This window comes from Macaca thibetana, chromosome 1 (genome assembly GCF_024542745.1).
Source record: "Macaca thibetana thibetana isolate TM-01 chromosome 1, ASM2454274v1, whole genome shotgun sequence".
Classification (NCBI taxonomy): domain Eukaryota; kingdom Metazoa; phylum Chordata; class Mammalia; order Primates; family Cercopithecidae; genus Macaca; species Macaca thibetana.
Window position 1 is genome coordinate 145358362 of NC_065578.1, and position 24434 is coordinate 145382795.

The following is a 24434-nucleotide window of genomic DNA, read 5'->3' on the forward strand; positions in this document are numbered from 1 at the left end:
ATCTTGTCTTACTTAACATCTCTATGATGGATGTTGCATCTCTATGCAACTGAGAATATTAGCCCAGTTGCAGATACTCTTGTCACACCCTGTAACCATTGTTGATGTGCCACACTGGCTCTCTCCTTGAGGGGCTGACTTGGCCACAGCATTACAAAGGCTAATAAAGACTGAGGATCAAGGTAGTTGCCCATTATCACATTCCTCTCTCTAAACTCTGTTGCTAAATTACATGCCTTATGATCCTTTGATGCCCAGAGAAGTCTGACATTTTCCACCTTTTATTGGAAGAGATTTCGTATTTATGAATTATAAAATAAGTACAGGACTCTTAAATGGTAAGTGACTATTGACACATTCACTTTTTCAGGTGGGAAAAGAGAAACACATACTTTTTCTTATTCTCAAAGTAGGTATAAAATTATTTACTTTTCAAGTTTCAAAACCTCCTATCCTTTATAGACAAGAAAATATAATGAGATAACAGAATAGCAAATAAGGTCTTATGAATTTTATTGTTGCAATATTTGAGTAATTGAACTTCATACATTCAAGTAGTAGTTTACTTCTAATAAGAGTGACTGTAAGATGCTATTATTTCTTTAGCATGCACTACTGGGGTAATACATGACAAAGAATCTCTTAGAAAATCAATAGTTTTATCTTTTAAATTACACACAGTAGGCATTATGTCAACTTTTTTTCTTATACCAAAATTTTAGCACATTCTCAAAAGATCACGAGCTTCATTAATAAAGATGTTAGTCTATGAGCAGCCTCCTCATGCCAATCATTAACAACACTGGAAGGACAGGAACTCCTAAATAGGGATACAGAACGGGCTGGTAGGGGTCATCCCAGAATGTCTGCTTAAAAGGTCTATCTAAAATATTTGCCAAAGAAGGGGCAAGGAGTAAGAGCTTAGTAATGTTCAAAACAGAACAGTCATTTAAATTGGCATGAAGAAAAAAAGAATAGAAAAGTTCCACTCTAGACTTACTAAGGGAAGGGAATCTGTACTCTGGTGTACAAAACTTGATTTGACAAGCAAAGACACCTACATTTAAAAGTTGGGACAGAGTTGATGAAAGAATGTAAAGAGGAAATATGGATAAATGACATCGATTTAATCTAATAAATGAATCAACAAACAGCAAATGTTTGTTATAAAAGTACACCTGCTCAAAAATTAATCTTAACTGTAATATTTTAACCATTATTATAATATGGAAAATAGTACATTTAGGCCAGGTGCTGTGGCTCATGCCTGTAATCCCAGCACTTTGGGAGGCTGAGGCGGGTGGATCACTTGAGGTCAGGTGTTCAAGACCAGCCTGGACAACATGGAAAACCCCATCTCTGCTAAAAATATAAAAAATAGCCAGGTGTGATGACATGTGCCTGTAATCCCACCTACTCAAGAGGCTAAGGCAGGAGAAGCATTTGAACCCGGGAGGTGGAGGCTGCAGTGAGCCGAGATCATACTACTGCACTCCAGCCTGGGCAACAGAGTGAGACTCCATCAGAAAGAAAGAAGGAAGGAAAGGAAGGAAGGAAGGAAGGAAGGAAGGAAGGAAGGAAGGAAGGAAGGAAGGAAGGAAGGAAGGAAGGAAGGAAGGAAGGAAGGAAGGAAGGAAGGAAGGAAGGAAGGAAGGAAGGAAGGAAGGAAGGAAGGAAGGAAGGAGAGAGAAAGAGAAAGAAAGGAAGAAAGAAAGAAAGAAGAAAAAGAAAGAAAGAAAGAAAGAAGGAAAAAGAAAGAAAGAAAGAAAAAGAAAGAAAGAAAGAAAGAAAAGAAAGAAAGAAAGAAAGAAAGAAAGAAAGAAAGAAAGAAAGAAAGAAAGAAAGAAAGGAAGGAAAGAAGCAGAGAGAAAGAGAAAGAAAGGAAGAAAGAAAGAAAGGAAGAAAGAAAGAAAGGAAAGAAGGAAGGAAGGAAGGAAGAAAGAAAGAAAGAAAGAAAGAAAGAAAGAAAGAAAGAAAGAAAGAAAGAAAGAGAGAGAAAGAAAGAAATAAAGAAAATAGTAAATTTAATGTTTTGAGGGCTGAGGGGCTGAGTTATAACCAGTTTATCCTGATCTCATTATCAGATGACCTGGTTCTCATAAACTAATCATAAGCTTTTTTAAGGCAAAGCATTTTGAAAGAACATGTAATTGGAAATATACAAATTATTTGGCAACAATATTTGAAATAGGATGAGATATGTTTTACACTTGTAGTAAGTATAATTAATAATGAATAATTTTGCCCCTTCTGAAAAAACAAACCATGTTATGGCCCATTAAAACGGGCCATAAGATGTTGAATATTTGTCCTTTATAATACAGAATAGTCTGAGTTTTAGTAAAAGGTCCGCAAATATATAACAGTCTATTTTTCATTACCTTCAATATGAAAAATAAAAAGTATCTTTACTGTATGTATTAACCCCCTAAATGTCTAAGTAAACTTAATATATAGCTCATTAGTATGAACAGAAAGATTTCAAAATATAGCTTAGATTAGTGGAGTTTTTGTTGAAGAGATATTAATAAAATGAGCAACAATCTGGAATAGAAATTAGACAGATTCCCTTTATGGTTGAGGACAAACCATAGCTATACGTGCTTAATACACACTGTATTTTATACTTAGAGTAGAATTCATAGTACAAATTTAAAACTCATGAACTATTTAGGCAGCAACATCTCCCCACTAGGGTGGAGGCAGAAATGTAATGTTTAAATGTAAAGAATGCAAGTGACAAGACTATCTGTTCAACTAAACAGTAAGCTTATATTGCAAGCTTCTAAATTTAACTGGAAAGATATTTTTCCCGTTTCCTTACATTTTTCTTAGCTTAAGAGTAATACATTTCCCTGGATTTATTATTATAATTATTAACAATCTCAAATCATCTTGGCTCAGTAATTTCATTATGTATTTTTTGCAGACTTCACTTTATTTTGTTCTGATTGTGAACAATATTTTTAAAATATCTGCTAAAAGATACTGAAGCTAAAGGCCTCAGCTAAGTAGCATTCACATAGGCTCTTCTTTTAGGCCATTTACATCAAATGTTTTAAACTAACAAAATTTCAAAAACGGCTAAAAATGATGAACTTAGATATTTTAAGGACTTATATAAATCACTTAAAGAACATAAACTTCTCACGCCTGTAATCTTAGCACTTTGGGAGGCCAAGGTGGGTGGATCACTTGAGCCCAGGAGTTTGAGACCAGCTTGGGCAATGTGGTGAAACCCCATCTCTACAAAAAATGTGAAAATTAGCTGGGCGTGGTGGTGGGAAGGTGTAGTCCCAGCTACTAGGGAGGTTGAAGTGGGAGTATTACCTGAGCCTAGAGGTCAAACCTGCAGTGAGTCATGATCATGCCACTGCACTCCAGCCTGGGTGACAGACTGAGACAGTGTCTCAAAATAAATAAATAAATAAATAAATAAATAAATAAATAAAGGCAAGAAATACACCAAACTATATCCAGACCACTGTATTCCAAACTATGGTCTGGGGATGAGATGAGGGGTCTCATGGCCAACTAGGCCATTTGCTCCATGAGGTCAACAGACCTTTGTCACTGGGGGTGGTGGCTCACTTCTGTAATCCCAGCACTTTGGGAGGCCACGGTGGGTGGATCACCTAAGGTCAGGAGTGCGAGACCAGCCTGGCTGACATGGTGAAACTCTGTCTCTACTAAAAATACAAAAATTAGCCAGGTGTAGTGGTGGGCATGTGTAGTCCCAGCTACTTGGGAGACTGAGGCAGGAGAATCAACTGAACCCAGGAAGCGGAGGTTGCAGTGAGCCGAGATGGCAACACTGCACTCCAGCCTGAGCTACAGAGCAAGACTCTGTCTCAAAAAAAAAAAAAAAAAAAAAAGAGAGAGAGAGAGAGACTTTTGTCTGTCTTGTTCACTGCTACGTTCTCAATGCCTAATATAGTGCCTGGCATATAGTCAGCATGCAATAATATTTGTTGAGTGAATACATTTGCAAAATGCTACATATTGTATTATATTTCCCCTCTTTGATAGTCACATCGAATAAAAGTATATTTAAGACTGAGAAGCCCTGTAAGTGCCAAAAATCCATTTAAGTGTTTTCAATGTAATTTTCCCCCAAATTTATTTGAAAGAAACTCATTAACATTAGTCTTAAGACTAGTTTTTTAAGAGACATAATTTGGAAAATTATGTTCATAGTAAGAACAACAAAAGAAAATATAAGCCTATTACTGAGACTTAGTGTAATATTAATAAACACCAAAGAGAAATCATAACTGACTTCATTTATTGGCTTGACTTGTTTTTAGTGAGAATGATTTTTCTGATCTGATCTGTTAGGCTAACACAAGCAAAATCTAGTTCAAGCTCAAGAGTCAAAATTCAATCGTAGAAAACCTCTTAGCACTTACTGTTTGTCAACTATTGTGCTAAGTGTAGTGCATAAGTCAGGGACTCTGTTGTTGAGAAGCTTATCGTCCAGAACAAGGCTCTCTTATTTTTCTGTTGAAGGGTCAGGCAGGTAACATAAATGAATCAGATGTAAACCGAAGATTCCAAGCTTTAATCAATTGTTGCCATGTCAGACTGTGAACCTGCTCCTTCTAGATCTGATTTTTGCTATAAGCGGTAAAATCTGGATTTTTAAATAATTTAATTGCCATTTTTAATTACTTTTTAATGTATCTAATTTTTAGAATATTGTGGGATCCAAATACAACACCCCCGGGAGGCTACATGCCACTTACAAGCTACTAGTTTGCGATTTCTGGTTTAGAATTTTAAAGTGAGTAGCTCCGTCAATGATTTTAAGGTCCCTGACAAGATAAATTATATCTTAAATTACTGTGCAAACTTTTGTATGAGATCACCAAATCACCATTAGTTATTCTTGATAAATTGTGAACGTACCAAAGATGTAACAAAATGATTTTTAAACAGAAGACTATAGATTATACAATATATAGAGGGCTTAATGTGATGTTAATTCCCAAAGAAAATACAGGAGAAGTAACAACTAGGTGATAGTTACAGGGGAAAGTAAAATCTACTAATGAATGACTTGCCAATAGCCAAATCCTAGATATCCTTTTTAGTTTTCTTTCTTTCTTTTTCTTTTTTCTTTCCTTTTCTTTCTTTTTTTTTTTTTTTTTTTTTTTTTGCGACAGAGTCTCATTCTGTTGCCCAGGCTGGAGTGCAGTGGCGCGATCTTGGCTCACTGTCCACCTCCCGGGTTCATGCCATTCTCCTGCCTCCACCTCCAGAGTAGCTGGAACTACAGGTGCCCGCCACCACTCCCGACTAATTTTTTGTATTTTTTTAGTAGAGATGGAGTTTCACCATGTTAGCAAGGATGGTCTCGATCTCCTGACCTCGTGATCCGCCCGTCTCAGCCTCCCAAAGGGCTGGGATTACAGGCGTGAGCCACCATGCCCAGCCTCCATTTTAGTTTTCACTGAATTTGAACTTGCATCAAGCTGTTCATCCACTTCTTGTAGCCATCCTCTTTGATTTGCACAATCTCTCCTGGTTCTCTTTCTTGCTGTCTCTGTTTCTTGACTGACTCATCATATTCTGCCAATATCTGAAATTAATGACTCTTAACCAGAACTGTGCATTTGAATCACCTGGGCATATTTTGCAAATATATATGCCTACTGAACCAAACTATCTGTGATTGAGACTTGGGAATTCATATGTATATAATTTTAAACCTCAAGGTGATGCAGTTAAGCAATCCTGACTAAAAACCACTGCCCTAACATTAAAACAATTCCTACAAATCTGTAATTTTCTCTCTATATAGTTTCTCCTGAGGGATTATTCCACCACCAAAGTTTTAACTATCACCTCTAAACTGATGATTTCTAAATCTTTATCTCAATACACAATATCTTTCTTTAACTGAAGAACAGTATTTTCAAATGTTCACTATGGATATTTACCTTGATAAGCTAGAGGCACCTCAAATAGAACTGCCTCCAAATTAAACTCACACCCAAATCCTCCATGCTATCAAACTTGCAATGCTTCTTATATACTTTTCCTTAGGTAAGTCAGAACCTCACCCTCTAGCCAGTCACCTAAGTCAGAAGCCATCAAGTCAGGGCATGAGAGGACGTTCCTGCCTGTCTGTGCTCTCAATCTGAGGAGGTTCTTGCTTGTGGCTCTACGGTCACAGAAAAACTGTATTTGATATAATGTGACACACCCTCTCCTAGACCACAGTTGTGGTCTATTAGTATGTTAATAGACCTTTAACTTAACTCTATTTATTGTCTATTTTGTTCCAAGCCTATGGCATACATGTGCCAATTTGTTAACATAAATTGAGCAAAACAGATTCTCTCTCAGAAATTTGAACTGAAAAACAGAAGCAGCTGTGGGTTCTCGAGCTGGAAGGTTATGTTGAATTAGGAATGGGTGGTAACTAAGTGAAAGCGAAAAATTTATGGGAAAGAAAATTCATGATTTACGAATCATCAGAGAAGCTAGTCAGCAGAAAGAAGAAGCAGACGTGCAGAGGAAAGCCGAGATGCCACTAGAAGAAGAACGCCATGTCCCTACAGCCCCCTACTCGTGTTAGTCCAGTTTTCCCTTGGGTCTTTACAGCTCTATAAAATTCCTCAATGTATCTTTTAAACATCCTCTTAGAATCTGGAGTTTCCTTGAATGGATCTTTGTTCTTTGCAAGTAAGAAAGCTCTGAGACAGTGATCCTAAATGCATCCGTGCCTCTGACCACACCATCCAGACCATATCAGGCTTGCCCCTAAATCTGATTTAGGGTTTATAGCAAACTTGTCCAACCCATGCCCCGTGGGCCACATGCAGCCCAACACAAATTTGTAAACTTTCTTCAAACATTATAAAATCACTTGTTGTGATTTTTTTTTAAGTTCATCAGCTATCAGTAGTGTATTTCATGTGTGGCCCAAGACAATTCTTCTTCTTCCAATGTGGCCCAGGGAAGCCAAAAAACCTGGTTATAAGATCCTACCTGTAAAGTGGCTTGTCAACCTTTCTCTATCCTCCATTACCAACATCTTAGCTCTGCAGCGAGTCCTCCTCATATCTGACCCGGACTGTGGCCCCAGTGACTCTGGCCTCTGTCCCCATTGACTCCCATTTCTAAACCATCTCCATAGCTAACAGAGTGATATCTGCAAGCTATCTGATCTTTCACTCAGGGCCTAAAACACTGTGCTGGTCTTATGAGTGTCTCTACAGCATAAAGTGCAAACACTGAAAGTGTCTTTTTATGACTTGTCTGATTATATATACTAAAAGTACATATTCTCAAACGTATCACTGAAAGTATTCCAAATTATCAAATTATATAGATTTTTAAAATCTTAAACTTCTTTAGATGCAGGTGTCTGTAAGAATAGAATGCTAGTATTCTGTGGTCATTTACTTAAAAAAGCTTTTTGTTTTTCTTTCAGAGAAACAGTGGACAAAAAGAGAGCACAGTTCTCACTATACAGCCAAAGTAATACAGGGCTCTTGTGTAGACAAATTCTAGAACTTCTTAATTATACACAGGCTTATTATCTATATCCCCAGTGTTATAAAGTACCAGAACTTCATTAGAAAAATTAAGCTGGAAAAATGAAGGCAGCACTTTGTAAATTTCCACTGGAAATTAGCTGGGAGAGGCAGAGGAATACTGGATCAAAAGAGGGTAATCATGCTTAACTGTGCCCTAGAGCACCCGCATGTATAATACGATTTGCACAGTAACTACCTCTCCTATTACTGCTTGTTTGGAGTATTCTATGTTAATGGGGTTAGCTAATTTAGTATTTTAACTTAAAAAGGCTCTGCTGATTAATAAATGTTGCACACTGTGCTAGTAATTAAAATAAATGGAAGAGTTACAAATAAAAGTTGAATTGTTAAGAAAACATTATCTGAAAATATATGATAATCTCTATTTATCATAATACAGTAACAGTTCAGAAAATATGCAAATTTTAAAGGTCTAAAGTCTGAAAAAAACCACACAAGTCAAAAAAGTTTTGAGATATGTTAAATTTTCTTTTTGCTATTCTTTAATGATAAAATAAAGTGCTCACTCATATATACCACATCGTAAAATGTCCTTTCTAAAAACTGTTACTTAGATCTTGTTTCTTAACCTTTCCTGCAACATTTTTCTCATAGTAATGACTATGAAATGATACTTAATTAGAAATTATATTTAAAGTTTTAAAAGTGAGTAATTTACTCACTGTTTACTGATATTTACTGCAACGGAGCATGGTTCCCTTATTTTTAGGGGCCTGTGGACACCAAGCACAGAAATAAAGGAAAATTCTGAGTCCCTTCAAGGGAAATCCCAGCCCCAGAAGTAAATAAGTAACTTGTTCCAGAGCTATTTGCTTTCCCTGTAGAAACTAAAGATAACATCTTACCATAGGTCCCTGAGTTGTCTTTCATGGGCTCAGACTCTCACTGAATGGATCTGTTGGCACTTAGACCCCAGGAAAGGGGGAAGTGAAGACTAAACTTTAACTATCACCTTTTGTTGTAAGTTCCTTCATAAGGGGCTTGGGGGAAGTCATTCCCCCTAACCGGTTAACATTTTTCTATTCACTTCCAATTTTACTTTTTTGAATTTTGAGACAGTGTCTCGCTCTGTCACCTAGGCTGGAGTGCAGTGGTGCAATCTCGGCTCACTGCCACCTCCGCCTCTCAGGTTCAAGCGATTCTTGTGCCTCAGCCTCCCAAGTAGCTGGGACTACAGGTGCCCACCACCACAGTTGGCTAATTTTTTTGTAGTTTTAGTAGAGATGGGCTTTCACCATGTTGGCCTGACTGGTCTCGAACTCCTGACCTCAAGTGATCCACGTGGCTCAGCCTCTCAAACTGCTGGGATTACAGGTGTGAGCCACCACACCCAGCCATGATCCCAAATTTTTAAAATGAGTTTCTCTTTCTTGGCCAATTGCCAATCAGAAGATCTTGAAATCTACCTACCACCTGTAAGCTCCTGCTTCAAGATATCTCACCCTTTTAGGCAAAACCAATGTGTGACCTTCATGTACTGATTTATGATTTTGCCTGTAGCTTCTGCTTTCCTGAAATTTGCTCCTGCCTTTACAAATTCTTACCTGCAGGCCACTGGGGATGTTGGGTCTTAAGCATGAACTTCCTTGAATCTCCTTGCTTGCTGCCCTGCAATAAACACCTTCCTTTCTGTCACTGCAAAAACCTCTAAGTTTTACTGTGGTGGGTGAATGGACTGCATTTTGGTTTTATAATATTACCAAATCCAATATTTACCAAGGCCCCTATCTAAGCTAGGTTGCAAGTTTGAGAGAAATGAAGGCACATTAGATTCATAGCTATTAGTTCCAGCAAGTGGAGGAGCTCAAGAAATAGAGTTATTAGTTCTGTTATGCTACTAAATGTTTATGGGATGTCTCTCATTTCACCTACTCGGAATAACTATCAGTAAATTAATACTTTTTTATTTTTATAAAAGATGTAGAGACAGCTATTGAGCTGTCTATACACAGTTTCTTAAATGAAAGCCTATATAAGTTTAAAATATAGCTACAATATGCTTCAATCATGAACTCCTCTTCATAGGGAAACTCCAGTCGCTGTTACATTTTTTAAATCCTCAATGTCTATACCTTAAACCTGTGGAAGACTCTTGAATCCTTAGGGATTTAAGGAGTTCCTTCAAATTTAGCTCCAGATTATAATTAATCTAAACACCAAAGTCTGACCTAGCAAGGTAGCTTCTTGATTTGAAAGCCTGCAGGAAGAACATTTGCATTTATTTTCTTTTGCTGTTATAACAAATCACTACAAAATTGGTGGCTTAAACAATATTATTAACTTATCATTCTTGAGGTCAGTGGCACAAAATAAGTCTTACTGGGCTAAAATCAAGGTGTTGGCAGGACTGTGTTCCTTCTAGAGGATCTAAGAGAATCCATTTCCTTGCCTTTTATGACTTCTAGAGGTGGCCTACATTCCTTGGTGGCATTCATGCCCCAGCTTCAAAGCTAGCAAAGGTAAATTGAAACCTCCTCACATTGCATCATTCTGACCTCCTTTCATGTAGTCAAATTTTTTTCTGCCTCCCTCTTCCATTTTTAAGGACCTTTGAATTATAAAACTGGCCCCACTCTGATAATCCAGGATAATCTCCCTACCTAAAAGTTCCTAATTTAATCAAATCTGCAAAGATCTTTGTATTATATAAGGTAACATTCACAGGTTCCTAGGATTAGGACATGTGGACTCTTTGGCAGGGCAATAGGGATCGGGGAAGCATTATTTTGCCTAACAGAAAACTAATTGAAGCTAGTTGGTTGTCATTTCTATTGTAATATCCCAAATCCACTCTATTTTGGATATAATTATAGTCTCCTGTATTAAGCCAGAATGTTTACAATTAACAGAAGATATTAATGTATAGGACCTTTACACCTCTCATAAGACCTTAGTGAAGCCCATATCATAGCTTATATCATCTGATTTATGATTGTCCACTCCACTCCATTTCCGCTGTCTTGATGGGTAAATTAAACATTGAATAGCTCTGGTACCATTATGGCCTCCCTTTTCTTCTACTTGTTAATAATAATAACTGTTTTTCCCATTTCATCTAAGCAACTTTCATGGTCCCATTTCATGTTTGGAAATATTCCTTGAAATGTCCCCCTCTGAAATTTTAAAGCCTGAAATTCTCTGTGATCACCATATCCCATTCCCATAAATAAGAAGTACAGTATATATAATATTCAGTCATATTTTAATAAAGAAATAATAAATATACATATAATTGCATGTGTAACCAAAAATTCCTGGATAGACACACAAGAAAGGGTTGACAGTAGATACCTCTGGAAAACATAACTCAGGATCAGTGAATAGTGTTTAAAGCTTTTACAATAAATATGTGTTGCAGTTTTAATGTTTTAAAAGGTAAACAAAAAATCTTCTTTATTTTTTTAAATGGATTTGAGGAGATTCATAAATCAAAGGAAGTAGAAAATTTCTAACAGAAACAAGAGAGAACCAGGGACATAAAGAAGAATGAAAACAGCTCAGTATATCTGGAGCACAAAGTTCTTTACAGAATATGACAAAGATTAGCTAGAGAAATAAGCTTGAATCAGATCCAAAGAAACTGTTTCTTGAAATAAGAAATTAAACTTTATCCTAGAGGCAATAAAAAGCCATTGAAAGGCATTTTAGCTGAATAATAATAATAGCACAATCAAATCTCTTTAGTGCTCGTGTGGTAAAATGCACGGAGCAGGAGTAAGACTAGGTAGATCAGGTTGAAGGGATTTTATGGCAATTAAAGTTAAGGAATTTTAAGGTGCCTAAATTAAGACAGTGATAGTATAAAGGGGAAGAGGCTGAATTTGAGAAACACTTAAAAGGTAGAATAAAAAGACTTGAGGACTGATAGGATATGGATGATGCTGGAGGAGAAGGTAACTCACAAGTCTCCAGCTTGTGCAGATAGTTGGTGATGCAATTCACACTCAAGAAAAGAAGCAGGAAAGTATGTTATATACTGCATTTAGAACATCTGGTGGCTATACAGACAAAGACGGCAGTTGAAAATGTAAGCCTGCAATGTAGGATCAAGATTGTACAGATTTAGAGTGGAAATCATCGGCATAGAGATAGTAGCTAGTCTTTCAAGTAGAAGCAACCATTCAAAGATTATACAGAAGAAGAAGAAGAGGAAGAAGAAGAAGGAGGAGGAGGAGGAGGAGGAGGAGGAGAATATCGAATCCTTCTATCATTTTAGTTCTAACCCATTACCTATTACCAAAATTACTGCAATATTTATCCTAATGAGTTTCATTGCATCTAGCACTATTCTTCTCAAATGCATTTGTCTCTCAATCAAATTTATATTCTTTTTATATCATCCACCTTCTCTTAAAAAAATTTTTTTTCCCATTACCTATAGGATAAACCACCAACTCCTTGGTCTTCAACTTTTTTGCAATGTTTCTTTTTCCCGTTCTCTAACATAAATATTAGCCTGTCAAATTGGTCTTGTCATTGTTCCGTCAACTTTTCCTACCATCGTTTTTCTTTTCGTATCATCAGCCTACTTTTATTTACTTTCTGTACTTTCCTCTATCAAAATCTCAACCATCTTTTGCATGATCCAACTCAGTTCCTTGTCTGTCAAGAATGCTGTCTGAGATTATCAGAGACCAGAGAAAACTCGACATGTTAAAAATATATACATTGTCTCTTACACACACTTGACCATCTATCAAGTACTTGGTAAATGTTACTAAAAATTTTCTTAGGTTTTCTGGTTGGTTTCAGCTATATAAGTTCCACGAGAGTAGAGGCTATGTCTAATTTATTCACCTCTATGTCCCTATAGCTTGGAACTATTCCTGACACGTAAACATCTTTTGAATCAATAAGTCATCCTTTTTATTTCCCACAATATCTAGATGAGACCTTTTCATAAAAAGATTCCTTCATAATTATTTATTAATTACTTATTTGGCTTCCTGGCTTCATAAGGATAGACATATGAGTGAGGGAAATAATTTTCTTTGCGATGGCATGAGAAAATTGAATGAGTTTCTTTAAAAACAAGAACAAATAAAGCTTTAAAATGACTTCCAAAAAAACTTTTGTAATCTATCTTCCATGTCTTTATTATTATTGTCCTATTTGCTATGTTTATTTTAAAGAAGATGTGTAACTAACAGCTAAAACGTACCAGCCTGTGATTATTAAGAAGCATTTTGTCATTCCCAATAGTTAACTAGGAATGTAATGCTATTAATTGTGTTCTCTCAAAATGTATATGCTGAATTCCTAACACCCAGTACCTCAACATGTTACCTTATTTTGAAATAGGGTTTGATATGGTTTGACTCTTGTGTTTGTGCATTGTTGGTGGAGGAATCTGGTGGGAGGTGATTGGATCATGGGGGCAGATTTTTGTCTTGCTGTTCTCATGATAGCAAATGAGTTCTCATGAGATCTGGTTATTTAAAAGTGTGGCACTTCCCCCTTTGCTCTCTTCTCCTGCCACCATGTGAGGATGTGCTTGCTTCCTCTTCACCCTTCCACCGTGATTGTAAGTTTCTTGAGGCCTCCTAGCCATGCTTCCTGTACAGCATTTGGAACTGTGAGTCAATTAAATCACTTTTCTTCATAAATTACCCAGTCTCAGGTGGCTCTTTATAGCAGTGTGAGAACGGACTAATATAGGGTCACTGCAGATGTAACAAATGAAGATGAGGTCATACTGGAGTAGGATAAGCTCTGACTCTAATATGTATGGTGTTTCTAGAGCAAAGAAAAATTTGGACACAGACAGAGACATAGGGAGAACACCATGTGAGGAAGGCAGATATCAGAGGAATGCTTCTAGAAACCGAAAACCATAAAGATTAATAGCAAACCACCAGAAGTTAAGGAAGAGGCATGAAGAGATTCTTTCTCACAGAGAAGGAACCAACTCTGCTGACACCTCCATCTGGGAGTTCTAGTCTCCAGAATTGTGATACAGTGCATTTCTGTTTTTTAAGCCACCCCTTTGTGGTACGTTGCTATGGCAGCCCTAGCAAACAAATACACTTAGAAAATTTGTCTTTCACATGCATAAAGAGAAGACTTCAATGAGGTTAGGACGCTGTGGTGTAGGCAGAGCTGTGCTCATTGTCCTCCTCAACATCTGGTTCTCCAAGCCAAGGGATAAAATCCAGCCCATCTTTGGAATCTGTGATTTCTTACAACTTCTTTGATGTCTTAAATACAGAATTACATTTGTAGTAATACAAAGCATGTTAATAATTCTCTTTTATTAAGACCCTACTATGTTCCTGACACCTTATACTCATCTTCCCTATCAATCCTCATTACCACCTTTTAAGGTAACATTTCTGCTTCATCTTACAGACAGGAATATAGAGTTTCAGGTAGGCTAAGTTACTAACCTAAGATTATACTGCTGTTTAATGGAACTAAGATTTGAGTTCATATAGATCTGGTTCCAAAGTTTATACTACTACTACTACTACTACAACACACTGCAATTTTCATAATGATATGAAAACAAAAGAGCTAAATGTAAGAAACTCTCAGATATAATGCTATCCTTTGAGTCCTTAAACTTAGAAATAAAAAGCTCTACCTTTCTAGGTCTAGATAGCAGGTTCCTGATATACTACTTTTTTTTTTTTTTTTGAGACAGAGTCTTGCTCTGTTGCCCAGGCTGGAGTGCAATGGCCTGATCTCGGCTCCCTGCAAGCTCCATCTCCTGGGTTCACACCATTCTCTTGCCTCAGCCTCCCGAGTAGCTGGGACTACAGGCGCCCCCCACCACAGCCGGCTAATTTACTTTTGTATTTTTAGTAGAGATGGGGTTTCACCACGTTAGCCAGGATGGTCTTGATCTCCTGACATCGTGATCCGCTCGCCTGGGCCTCCCAAACTGCTGGGATTACAGGCGTGAGCCACCGCACCCGTCCCTGATATACTACTTTTAACTTCTTATAGGTAAAGTTGGTTTTGTGATAAAAGGACCCTTTGCGTTAACAAACCATGAATCTTTGTGACAGGACTATACTTCACGGAATTATTATCTGCAAAGATATAAAACATACATTTCTAACATTTCTTTTGCCACACAAGATACAATAATGCATTATCCAGTATACAAAAAACAAAATGGTTTCAGAAGAAGCTATGAAAAAAAAAAATCAGTGTTTCAATTCTAATAATGGAATTATCCTTAGGTTAAAGACCAATTACTTAGCCTGGTTGCAAAAGATATGAAGCTTTGAATCTATAAGAAATTTTTTTAGCATCTCCAACTGGGCTTTTTTCTGATTGGTTGAAAATCTTAGAAAGACTCTGCAACCTCTGAAAGCCTCAGAGCAAAGGGTCATCAGCAACACTGTGGAAGTTGAAGATATGTACAAGTATTCCATGGAAAATACAAATCGAGCAACTTTCTTTGGGGATAACATTGATAGCTGATCTTTCTAGGCTTACTAAGGAAAATAGTAAGAAATGATATCTCAGTATGTTTAATATACAATGATTTCTATAGAAATATCAATCAGATAATCAATAATCATCTCAATTATTTGTTTGAGCAATTAGTTGTGCTATTTTGTAAACCTTTGCATCATTGGAAATAGAAAAAGAATTCTGAGTAATATAACTCTTTAGATAATCATCACTAAATTTTATATTTTGCTTGGCTAAGTCTGAGAAGCTTTAATCTTCTACAATATGTGTGGTAAAATGAATCTACCTCCTCAAAACTAATTGGAAAAAAAAGTTCCTTATTTTCTTACTCATCATATGTTGGGTTAACCCAGTCAATTATTGAAAGAATCTGCTAAACACTCTACAGCTAATTATTTCACTTCAAGTAATCGTTATAAAGTGAAAAATTTTATAAAAATTACTTGAGATGCCTGCCAATTTTGTCTTTGATATGTTTGTGTAAAAATTTTTCTTTTTTTCAAGTCTCCTCAGAAATGTAGAATTCAAATATAGCATATGTTATGTGTACATGTATATATATCTTCTAACTGTTAAAATAATCCAAAATCCACTACAATGGATAATAGGTAATTCTAATTTTTCTCTATATCAAAACAGACTTTTAAAATATTTTATAATTATTGTATAAATTATTATGTAACAATTAGCACATGTATTATGTAAATGCAATAAATAATTATAATTTTATATGTTATATTTTGTATTACATAATTTAGGATAATTTATATTATACCAATATTATCACTAATATTTAGTATTATAATGATGTCATAATGTAATAATGTCTTATTTAGCATATAAATGATATTTAAAATATAAGATAATTGCAAAGATAATTATGAGACATTATAGAATAATGACAATAATAAAGATAAAGCTATTTTAGATTTAAAAGGATCTATTTATAAATGACATGTGACTCTACTGATGACAAAGTGTCTTTCTTTCTTTTTTTTTTGAGACGGAGTCTCGCTCTGTCGCCCAGGCTGGAGTGCAAGCTCCGCCTCCCGGGTTCACGCCATTCTCCTGCCTCAGCCTCCCGAGTAGCTGGGACTACAGGCGCCCGCCACCTCGCCTGGCTAGTTTTTTGTATTTTTTAGTAGAGGCGGGGTTTCACCGTGTTAGCCAGGATGGTCTCGATCTCCTGACCTCGTGATCCGCCCATCTCGGCCTCCCAAAGTGCTGGGATTACAGGCTTGAGCCACCGCGCCCGCCAACAAAGTGTCTTAAGAGAGAGAAAGTGCCTGAGAGAAAGATGTATGAATTGAGACCCAAATCAATGATGCTAATAAAATAATTTAAAATTACATATGCTATTAAATCATTCTTCACCTTTTTCAGTCATCTTTCTCAGTCATAAAGAAACTAACCTCTTTCATTATATCTGATTTATTAAAACTACAATGTTATGTCAATAGATCAAAATGATATTTAGTCCACGTTAAGAAAAATGTTTCTTTCCATCTTGTTGGATCTTATTTTAGGTGTATCATAAATATGTATGCTTTCAGTATAGATAATTAAGAAAATTATCTTCACAGATACATAGATAGTGGTCATTTATCCTCAAAATGCTAATCTTTTTTTGTCTTTTGAGTTGTCAAAAGAGTTTTTGCCATCAATACGGACCTCATTTAAATCATTTGCATATTGAAAAATTATCGCTTTGGAACAGGTCAAGGGTGGCTTTACCTTTTCTCACAAATAAAAGATTTTTTACAGCATTAGGAAATAGAAAAACTAGAAAATTTAAGGCACCAAATATGGCACAGCTATTTTTGTTAAGTTAAGAACTCACATATTGTCATTTACATTTCGCAGCCATTCCTCTCTTCTGAGCTCCTCTCTGGCCAACTTTAATTCATCGATTGGTTCTGCCACCCACAACGTTGTCTCCAAAGGCTTGTAGCGTTGTTCTAATACTTCGGTGATATCTCGGAAAGGCCCCTGACAAGACAGGATGAGGAACATATTTTATATGGAAGATTTTTTTTTGATGTATTATTGATGACCAAGGCTAGTGAACATCCACAAAGTATAGCAGGTTTACTAAGTTATTTTTAAAACACCATTTGTTCTTCATTGAGTTAGAATATACATGACACAATATCACTTATTTTCAAGCAATGTTCTCTCAAGTAAAATTGATTACATTAAAAAACTTTAAAATTAAACAGAAATTTCCCCACTTCCATCAAGAGATCTTCATGTTATAACTGATAAACTTACTATAGGTTGCTTTCTTTTCTAAATTTACAAAGCACATTTTGTTTAGTATAATTAAAGAAAGAATTGTCTCCCTTTTTGAGTAAATACAAATATTAGGAAAAAAATTCCAAGCGTAGCTTTCCAAGAGCCCTTCTATAAATAGAAATAGGAGAGCATGTGTTTTTTCATTAAGTTTAAATTTTTTGGTGAATGTCAAATCTCACATTTAATAGGCAGCCTCCTAAACAGAGAAGAACCATAACTTTTATTTAGTTTAAATGTTATTTATTTAAAATTGTAAACTCTATTGTTCAATTACTCTGATACCAATAGCAACCTTTTAATGACACAAATACTTAGCAGAGGAAAGTCCACAGCTGCACTGTGAAAAGTAACTTACAACATATCCTGCTTTCAAGTTAGTTGGTATTTATACTAGTTACTAAAATCCACTGGTTGTCTAATTAGTATCATATTAGGCACAATACAAATCAAAGGCAGCTCAAGATTTTGCTGTGCCATTAATTGCATATTGGGTTTTTTCATCACCATTGTGCAGGAGAGAAGTAATATTAAGTGGACAAAGATTTCTAATCAAATTCCTTATTCTTAAAAATATCTTCTTTAAATAGGTTATCACTAACAAGACACAGCTGGAGTTACTGCAAGCACTGAGTGAAGACTGTGGGGCTAATAAAAAGAAATGATTCACGCCTCATTTATGTTCACTTATGTTTTACATTAATAGAAACCAATAATAGGAACCAGTTACCATAAAAGTCATGGACCGTAAATAACACAAATGGCAAATAAGTATCATCTAGTACTTTTCACAGCTGGACAGGAGGATTGCTATATTTGAAAGTAGTTAATGGATTTTCATTGGAACTTTACTTTTTAAAGATACAGTGACATGATTCCAAATCCACTATTAAGAAATCAAATGGGACTTTTTTTTTCTTATTCTTATTCTTTTACATTGACACAGTCTATGACTTAAAAAATTAATGTTTGGTTGTATGACAAGGGGCAAACTATTTCTCTATGCTGATACTCAGCATACCTAAAATGGAATAATAACTACATCACAGAATTTCTCTTAAGATGTGTAACACCCTTACCACGTACTTAGAACACAGTAAACACTCAAAATGGCTCCCACTACATTGTTGTTATTATTATTATTACCATTATTAGTTCCAAGAAGAATTTTTAAAAGGTTTTGAGCAATAGTAGCATCAAAGAAATACACAATGGCCCAAGGCTATGACTTTGAAGAGACCGGCATTCACATGGAGCAAAGGTCTTCTCGGTGGTCAAGCTATATGCCTTCTAACCTTTGTTGATAAGCAAACATAGCACATATTTACTTGTAGGCTTCCTCTACTATTGTTCTGGAACTTACTAGTTCCAATGAGACTAGAAAATGACAGAGAACAAGCCCTGCTTAAGCTTAGAATGAAAGTAAACGCAGTCTTCCTTTTGGGTTCACTACCACCTTCATGATCCCTGAACTTTGTGCAGTCATGTCCGGGTCCCTGTGTCTTTGCAGTGCCTGGTCCACACATTTATACCTCAGACAATTAGCATCTTGTCTTTGAGCTCAATAGTCTTCCAGCTCCTTGTTTAGTGAACTTGACACCCCTGTCAAGTTTCTCTTACATCAAATTTTTGTTGATTTATATTTCTTTTGAAAAACTGCCTTTTTTGGATATCAGGCTATCACCTATCCCAGTCATGCCCAGAATGACATGGGAACCCAGGTTTTGTAAATATATATCTATATTTATATATCTATATATCTACGTGTGCCTTTCACCTATCAAACTTTAGATATGCTGATTGTACTTATTTCCAATTAATCCTTAGAATGCCTAGATCATCCAGGACTCAACCTGACCCTACAGGTATTTCTGGACTCTTAGCTATGGTTTTTCAATGTTTAGTTACGTTGCCTCCACCTAAGCCCTAGTTATGACAGTCAAATATACTTATGTTCTGCTGTGTTTTTCATAATTCATGTTATTTATAGTCATTTTGTATTTTTAAACTTAATTATTAAAACCATAAAATTGTCCCAGATACTTAAAAAATTCACCTGGCAAGTAGAGCTACTCTGATTAGAGTACAAGTATTATCATTTGGGCATAATCTTAAATGTCACCAATGAGGTATATACTTTTTTATTATTGGGTAACACACAGGAATATGGCTCAGAAAAAAACAAAACAAAATGTAAATCCCATTTTGGGAAAAAGAAAAAGAAGAAGGGAAAGAGAAAAGAAAAAAAAGAATAGTGAAGAAAAGAGGCAAAGGAAGTAAAGAGAGGAGAAGGTGTTAAGAAAAGACGACAGAAGGAAGATTGAGAAGGAAGGAAAGATAAGAGAATGAAGAACAGGGCAGTGGGGATGACATAGCCAGAGGAAAAGGAGGAGGAACTTAAAATAGGGAAGGAAGGAGACAGAAGAAGAAGGAAAGAAAAAACCATTGAAAGAGTAAATAAATAATAGAAGAGAATAAAAAAGAAAGAAGAGAATATATTAGTAGGGATCATTATTTTATAGCATGCTAGATAAATGTAATTCAGGAGTATATGTGTGTATATATATGTAAGTATACATATATACATATGCAAATACATATTTTAAAATTCCTCCATATGTTTACATATTTTCTCTATATAAACATATATATTTCTCTCTCTCCATACACACACATACACACACACACACAAGCAAGTTGTTTTACAAATGTGTGTAATTTTCTATTTTTATACTTATACCATATATATATATCTTCCATATGGGCTGATACACCATTTATACATATATATTTTCCATATACCTATACATCATCCATATATTATTTCTATATATGTACCTTTTTCCTATGCATTCCATACATACTAAATACACTTATTTATGTATGTCTATGTGTACATAGAATGGAATGGAGGAAGAAAGCCATGTAAGGAATGAAAATGGTTGTACAGAGGTTGTATTGAGAAATAGAGATAAAGAATGAATACTAACAAGTGTAGAAGAAGACACATCATTAAAAGTATACTAAAAGCAGGGCAATAAAGCAAATGTAGTAACATTATAAAACACCTATACCATAACATTACATGTTTAATGGTTAATGTGGTGAATGTTGTATAGTGTGGTAGTTTGGTTCAGGTGACTTTCATGGTGTTTTCAGCTCAGAAATATTTGCATGCCCTTATTTTATTCATGCCATGTAATTTTCACATTTCCTAAAAAGTTGCATGCAAAATTACTCTATGAATTCCATGTAGAACCAATAGCTATACAAATGAATATAGCATGCAACATTTTTATTATTATTATTATTATTTGAGACGGAGTCTTGCTCTGTCACCCAGGCTGGAGTGCAATGGTGCAATCTCTGCTCACTGCAACCTCTGCCTCCCAGGTTCAAGCGATTCTCCTGCCTCAGCCTCCCAAGTAGCTGGGATTACAGGCGTGTGCCACCATGCAAGGCTAACTTTTGTAGTTTTGGTAGAGGAGGGGTTTCACCATGTTGGCCAGGCTGGTCTCGACCTCTTGACCCGAGATGATCCACTTGCCCCGGCCTTCCAAAATATTGGGATTACAAGCGTGAGCCACCGCGCCCAGCCACAATATGGATTATTAAAAATTTAAATATGCAATATTATGTCTACCTTAACTGTTTTTGAGCAGTCAATACATTTAACACACTGAACATTTAATATACATGCAATGGAAATGCTAGAGTTATTTTCTTGATAGAATAATTAATAAATTTAATTGCTTGTTGATGCAATGTTATGTTATATATGCAATACGATGATTACTTACACTAATAGAAAAATAGTAATGTACATAATTCAAAACAGCAAAAATTCAGTTATTCATAATATAAAAGTCAGTTTATATTTGGATTTAAAACTATTTTAAATGCTTTCACTAGAATATTGACATAACTCTTATTTAAAAAGGAATAATGAAACCATACTCTGAAGATACATCCCCCTAAAAAACTGAAAATTTTCCTACTATCTCTCTTGTGTCCCTTTGCTCACTCCCACTATGCTTTTCACTCCACTTTTGTAAAGAAAAAAATGGTCAGATTCAGATAAATGGATTAGTTTACTAGGTAATTGAGAATGCTGATACATGGGCCTGGCGTGATGGCTCATTCCTTTAATCCCAGCACTTTGGGAGGCCGAGGCAGGTGGATCACCTAAGGTCAGGAGTTCAAAACCAGCCTGGCCAACGTGGCGAAACCCTGTCTCTACTACTAAAAATACAAAAATTAGCAGGGCATGGTGGCAGGTGCCTGTAATCCCAGCTACTCGGGAGGCTGAGGCAGGAGAATCACTTGAACCAGGGAGGCAGAAGTTGCAGTGTGCTGAGATCCCTCCACTGCACTTCAGCATGGGCAACAGAGCAAGGCACCATCTCAAAAAAAGAATAAGGATATAAATAGAATATCATAGGATCTGAATCAGAGATGAAGAAAAAGAGAAAGCAGTACCGGGGGAAACTGACTATAGATTTTCAGTTATATTTTATAGCTCTTTCTCTAAGAGAGTATAAACCATCAGTTAATAGTATTAATTATCAGTTAGTAGTTTTGAGAGAGCAAAAAAAAAAAAAAAGATACAAATAATGGGAATTAAGGATGTAATTATAGAGAATGGAAACACAACATATATCACAAATTATTACAGTAAAGTGGGAGATTTTTAATGAAATATAATGCAGGGCTGTCTTATTGCAAGGATGATTCAATGGTTGGGGGTATAAAAGGCAGTCTCTAAGATGACCCCCAAGGGCCCCTGCCTCCTGGTATCCATACCCTTGTATAGTCTTTTGCCCTTGAGTATAAAATAGACTTACTCATTTTGAACGGATAGAACATGGCAGAAGTGATGGGATGTCACTTCCAGCATTGGCTTTATAAGCCTGTGGCTTCTGTTTTGAAAGCTGTCTCTCTCTCTCCCTAGGATCATTCACCCAGAGGGAAGTGAGCTACCATGTTGTGAGGCAGCTCTGTGAAGATGCCAATGTGAGGAGGGGCTGAGGCATGACAACACCCAACCATATGAGTGAGGGGATCTCACTGCCCTCCTATCCCCACCCCCTGTCTGAGCCTTCATATGAGATCACGGCCATGGCTGACATCTTTTTTTTTTTTTTTTTTTTAAATAGAGACAGGCTCTTGCTATGTTGCTCAGGCTGGTTGTGAACTCTTGGGCTCAAGTGATCCTCCCACCTCACCCTCCCAAAGTACTGGGATTACAGGCAGGAGCCACTGTGCCTGGCCTGGCTGACATCTGGACTACAACATCATGAGAGAACTTGAGTCAGAGGCACTCACCAAAGGCTGTACCTAAAATGACAAACCCACAGAAACTGTGAAGTAACAAATTTATGTTGGTTTAACCCATTAGATTTTGGAGTAATTTCTTATACAGCAATATAGATACACAAAGGCATGCCTATGCAGGCAGCTAACGGTCAGGAGTTCTTGGAGTTTAACTGTGTGAGCCAAATCTAACACAATGTAGTTGATACTACATGGTGGCAGCTTAATTATTGATCAGGATGATAGACCTCTGGCTCTCTGGGAGTTTTAGGATGGCGACAATCATCACTAATCCCACCCCACTCTACCCTTTAGCCTCAGGAAGTCATTTGCCAATCCTGTGGTACTACAGTCCAGTTATAGTGAAGATTTCCCATTTCTACTATGAGTCTTGCTTTGTTTTGAGCTGTCTCTAATTCTCAAATTTAGATTTTTAAAATTACTCAAACCCAAGTTATGTTTAAAATGGTATGTAAAGAAATATAGCATCAAATGAGAGGTTAAATTCAATAAAATTGATAATACATATATTCCCAGCAACAACAGGTTATATCAAGTAGTGGTATAACAATATTTTTACATAAAAAAATCTAGATTCTAGGAAATAATCCATGTTTTAACTTCTTATTCAATATAACAAGATTTAATACCAAAGAAGTGTTTGTTCACTTCTTTGGTATATATTAATAAATTGCTTTATGTTTATTATTTAAAATTAGAGTTCACAAAAAATAATTTTCCTCTGGTCAAAAAATGGAAGAAAACAATAACCTATATATATACAGATTATAGACTATATATATGTAGATTGGTCGCCAGACTGGAGTGCAGAGGCACAATCTCAGCTCATTGCAACCTCTGTCTCCCGAGTTCAAGCTATTCTCTTGCCTAAGCCTCCCGAGTAGCTGGGACCACAGGCACGCACCACCATGCCTAGCTAATTTTTGTATTTTTAGTAGAGATGGGGTTTCACCATGTTGTCCAGGATGGTCTTGATCTCTTGACCTTGCGATCCACCTGCCTCAGCCTCCCAAAGTGCTGGGATTACAGGCGTGAGCCACCGTGCCCGACCCTATATTTTTAAAAAGCAAGACACTATAATGGAGTAGAGAAGAAGCCCATAGAATGGGAGAAAATATTTGCAAACCAAGAATTAATACCCAGAACATATAGAGAACTCCTAAAACTCAACAACAAAAAGCAGCCCAATTCAAAAATGGGCAAAGGACTTAGAATAGACATTTCTTCAAAGAAGACACACAAATGGCCAATATGCACATAAAAAGATTCTCAACATCACTAATAATTAGAAAAATGCAAATCAAAACTGCAACAAGATACCATTTTACATCCACTAGGATGGCTACTATTAAAAAAAAAAAAAACAGAAAATAATTGTTGGTGAGCAGGTGGAGAAATTGGAACCCTCGTGCCCTGTTTATGGGAATGGAAAATGTGTACAGATGCTATGGGAAACAGTACGGCAGTTTCTCAAAAAATTAAAAATATAATTACAATATAACCTGGCAATTCCACTTCTGAGTATATTCTTAAAAGAAATGAAAACACGGTCTCAAGAAGATCTTTTACACCCATGTTCACAGCAGCATTATTCACAATATAATATGTAAAGTGTGGTCGCAAATCAAGTGCCTATTGGCATTTAAATGGATAAACAAAATGTGGTATGTACATAAAATAGAATATTATTCAGCCTTAAGAAAGAAGGAAATTCGGACATATTCTGCAACATAGATGAACTTTAAGAACATTGTGCTAAGTGAAACAAGTCATGTCAGGATGGGGCAAAGGGAAATGGAGAGTTGTTTAGTGGGT

At 36.1% G+C, this 24434-nt stretch overlaps 1 protein-coding gene across 1 annotated transcript in view; it reads right to left on the reverse strand.

The window, feature by feature from the left end:
- Positions 1-24434, reverse strand: part of SPATA17 (spermatogenesis associated 17) — a 228821-nt gene that overhangs the window by 73219 nt on the left and 131168 nt on the right. Inside the window, exon 8 of the mRNA XM_050780373.1 lies at positions 16834-16982. Within this exon, the coding sequence (XP_050636330.1) occupies positions 16834-16982 (149 nt within the window). The remainder of the gene's footprint in view (positions 1-16833; positions 16983-24434) is intronic.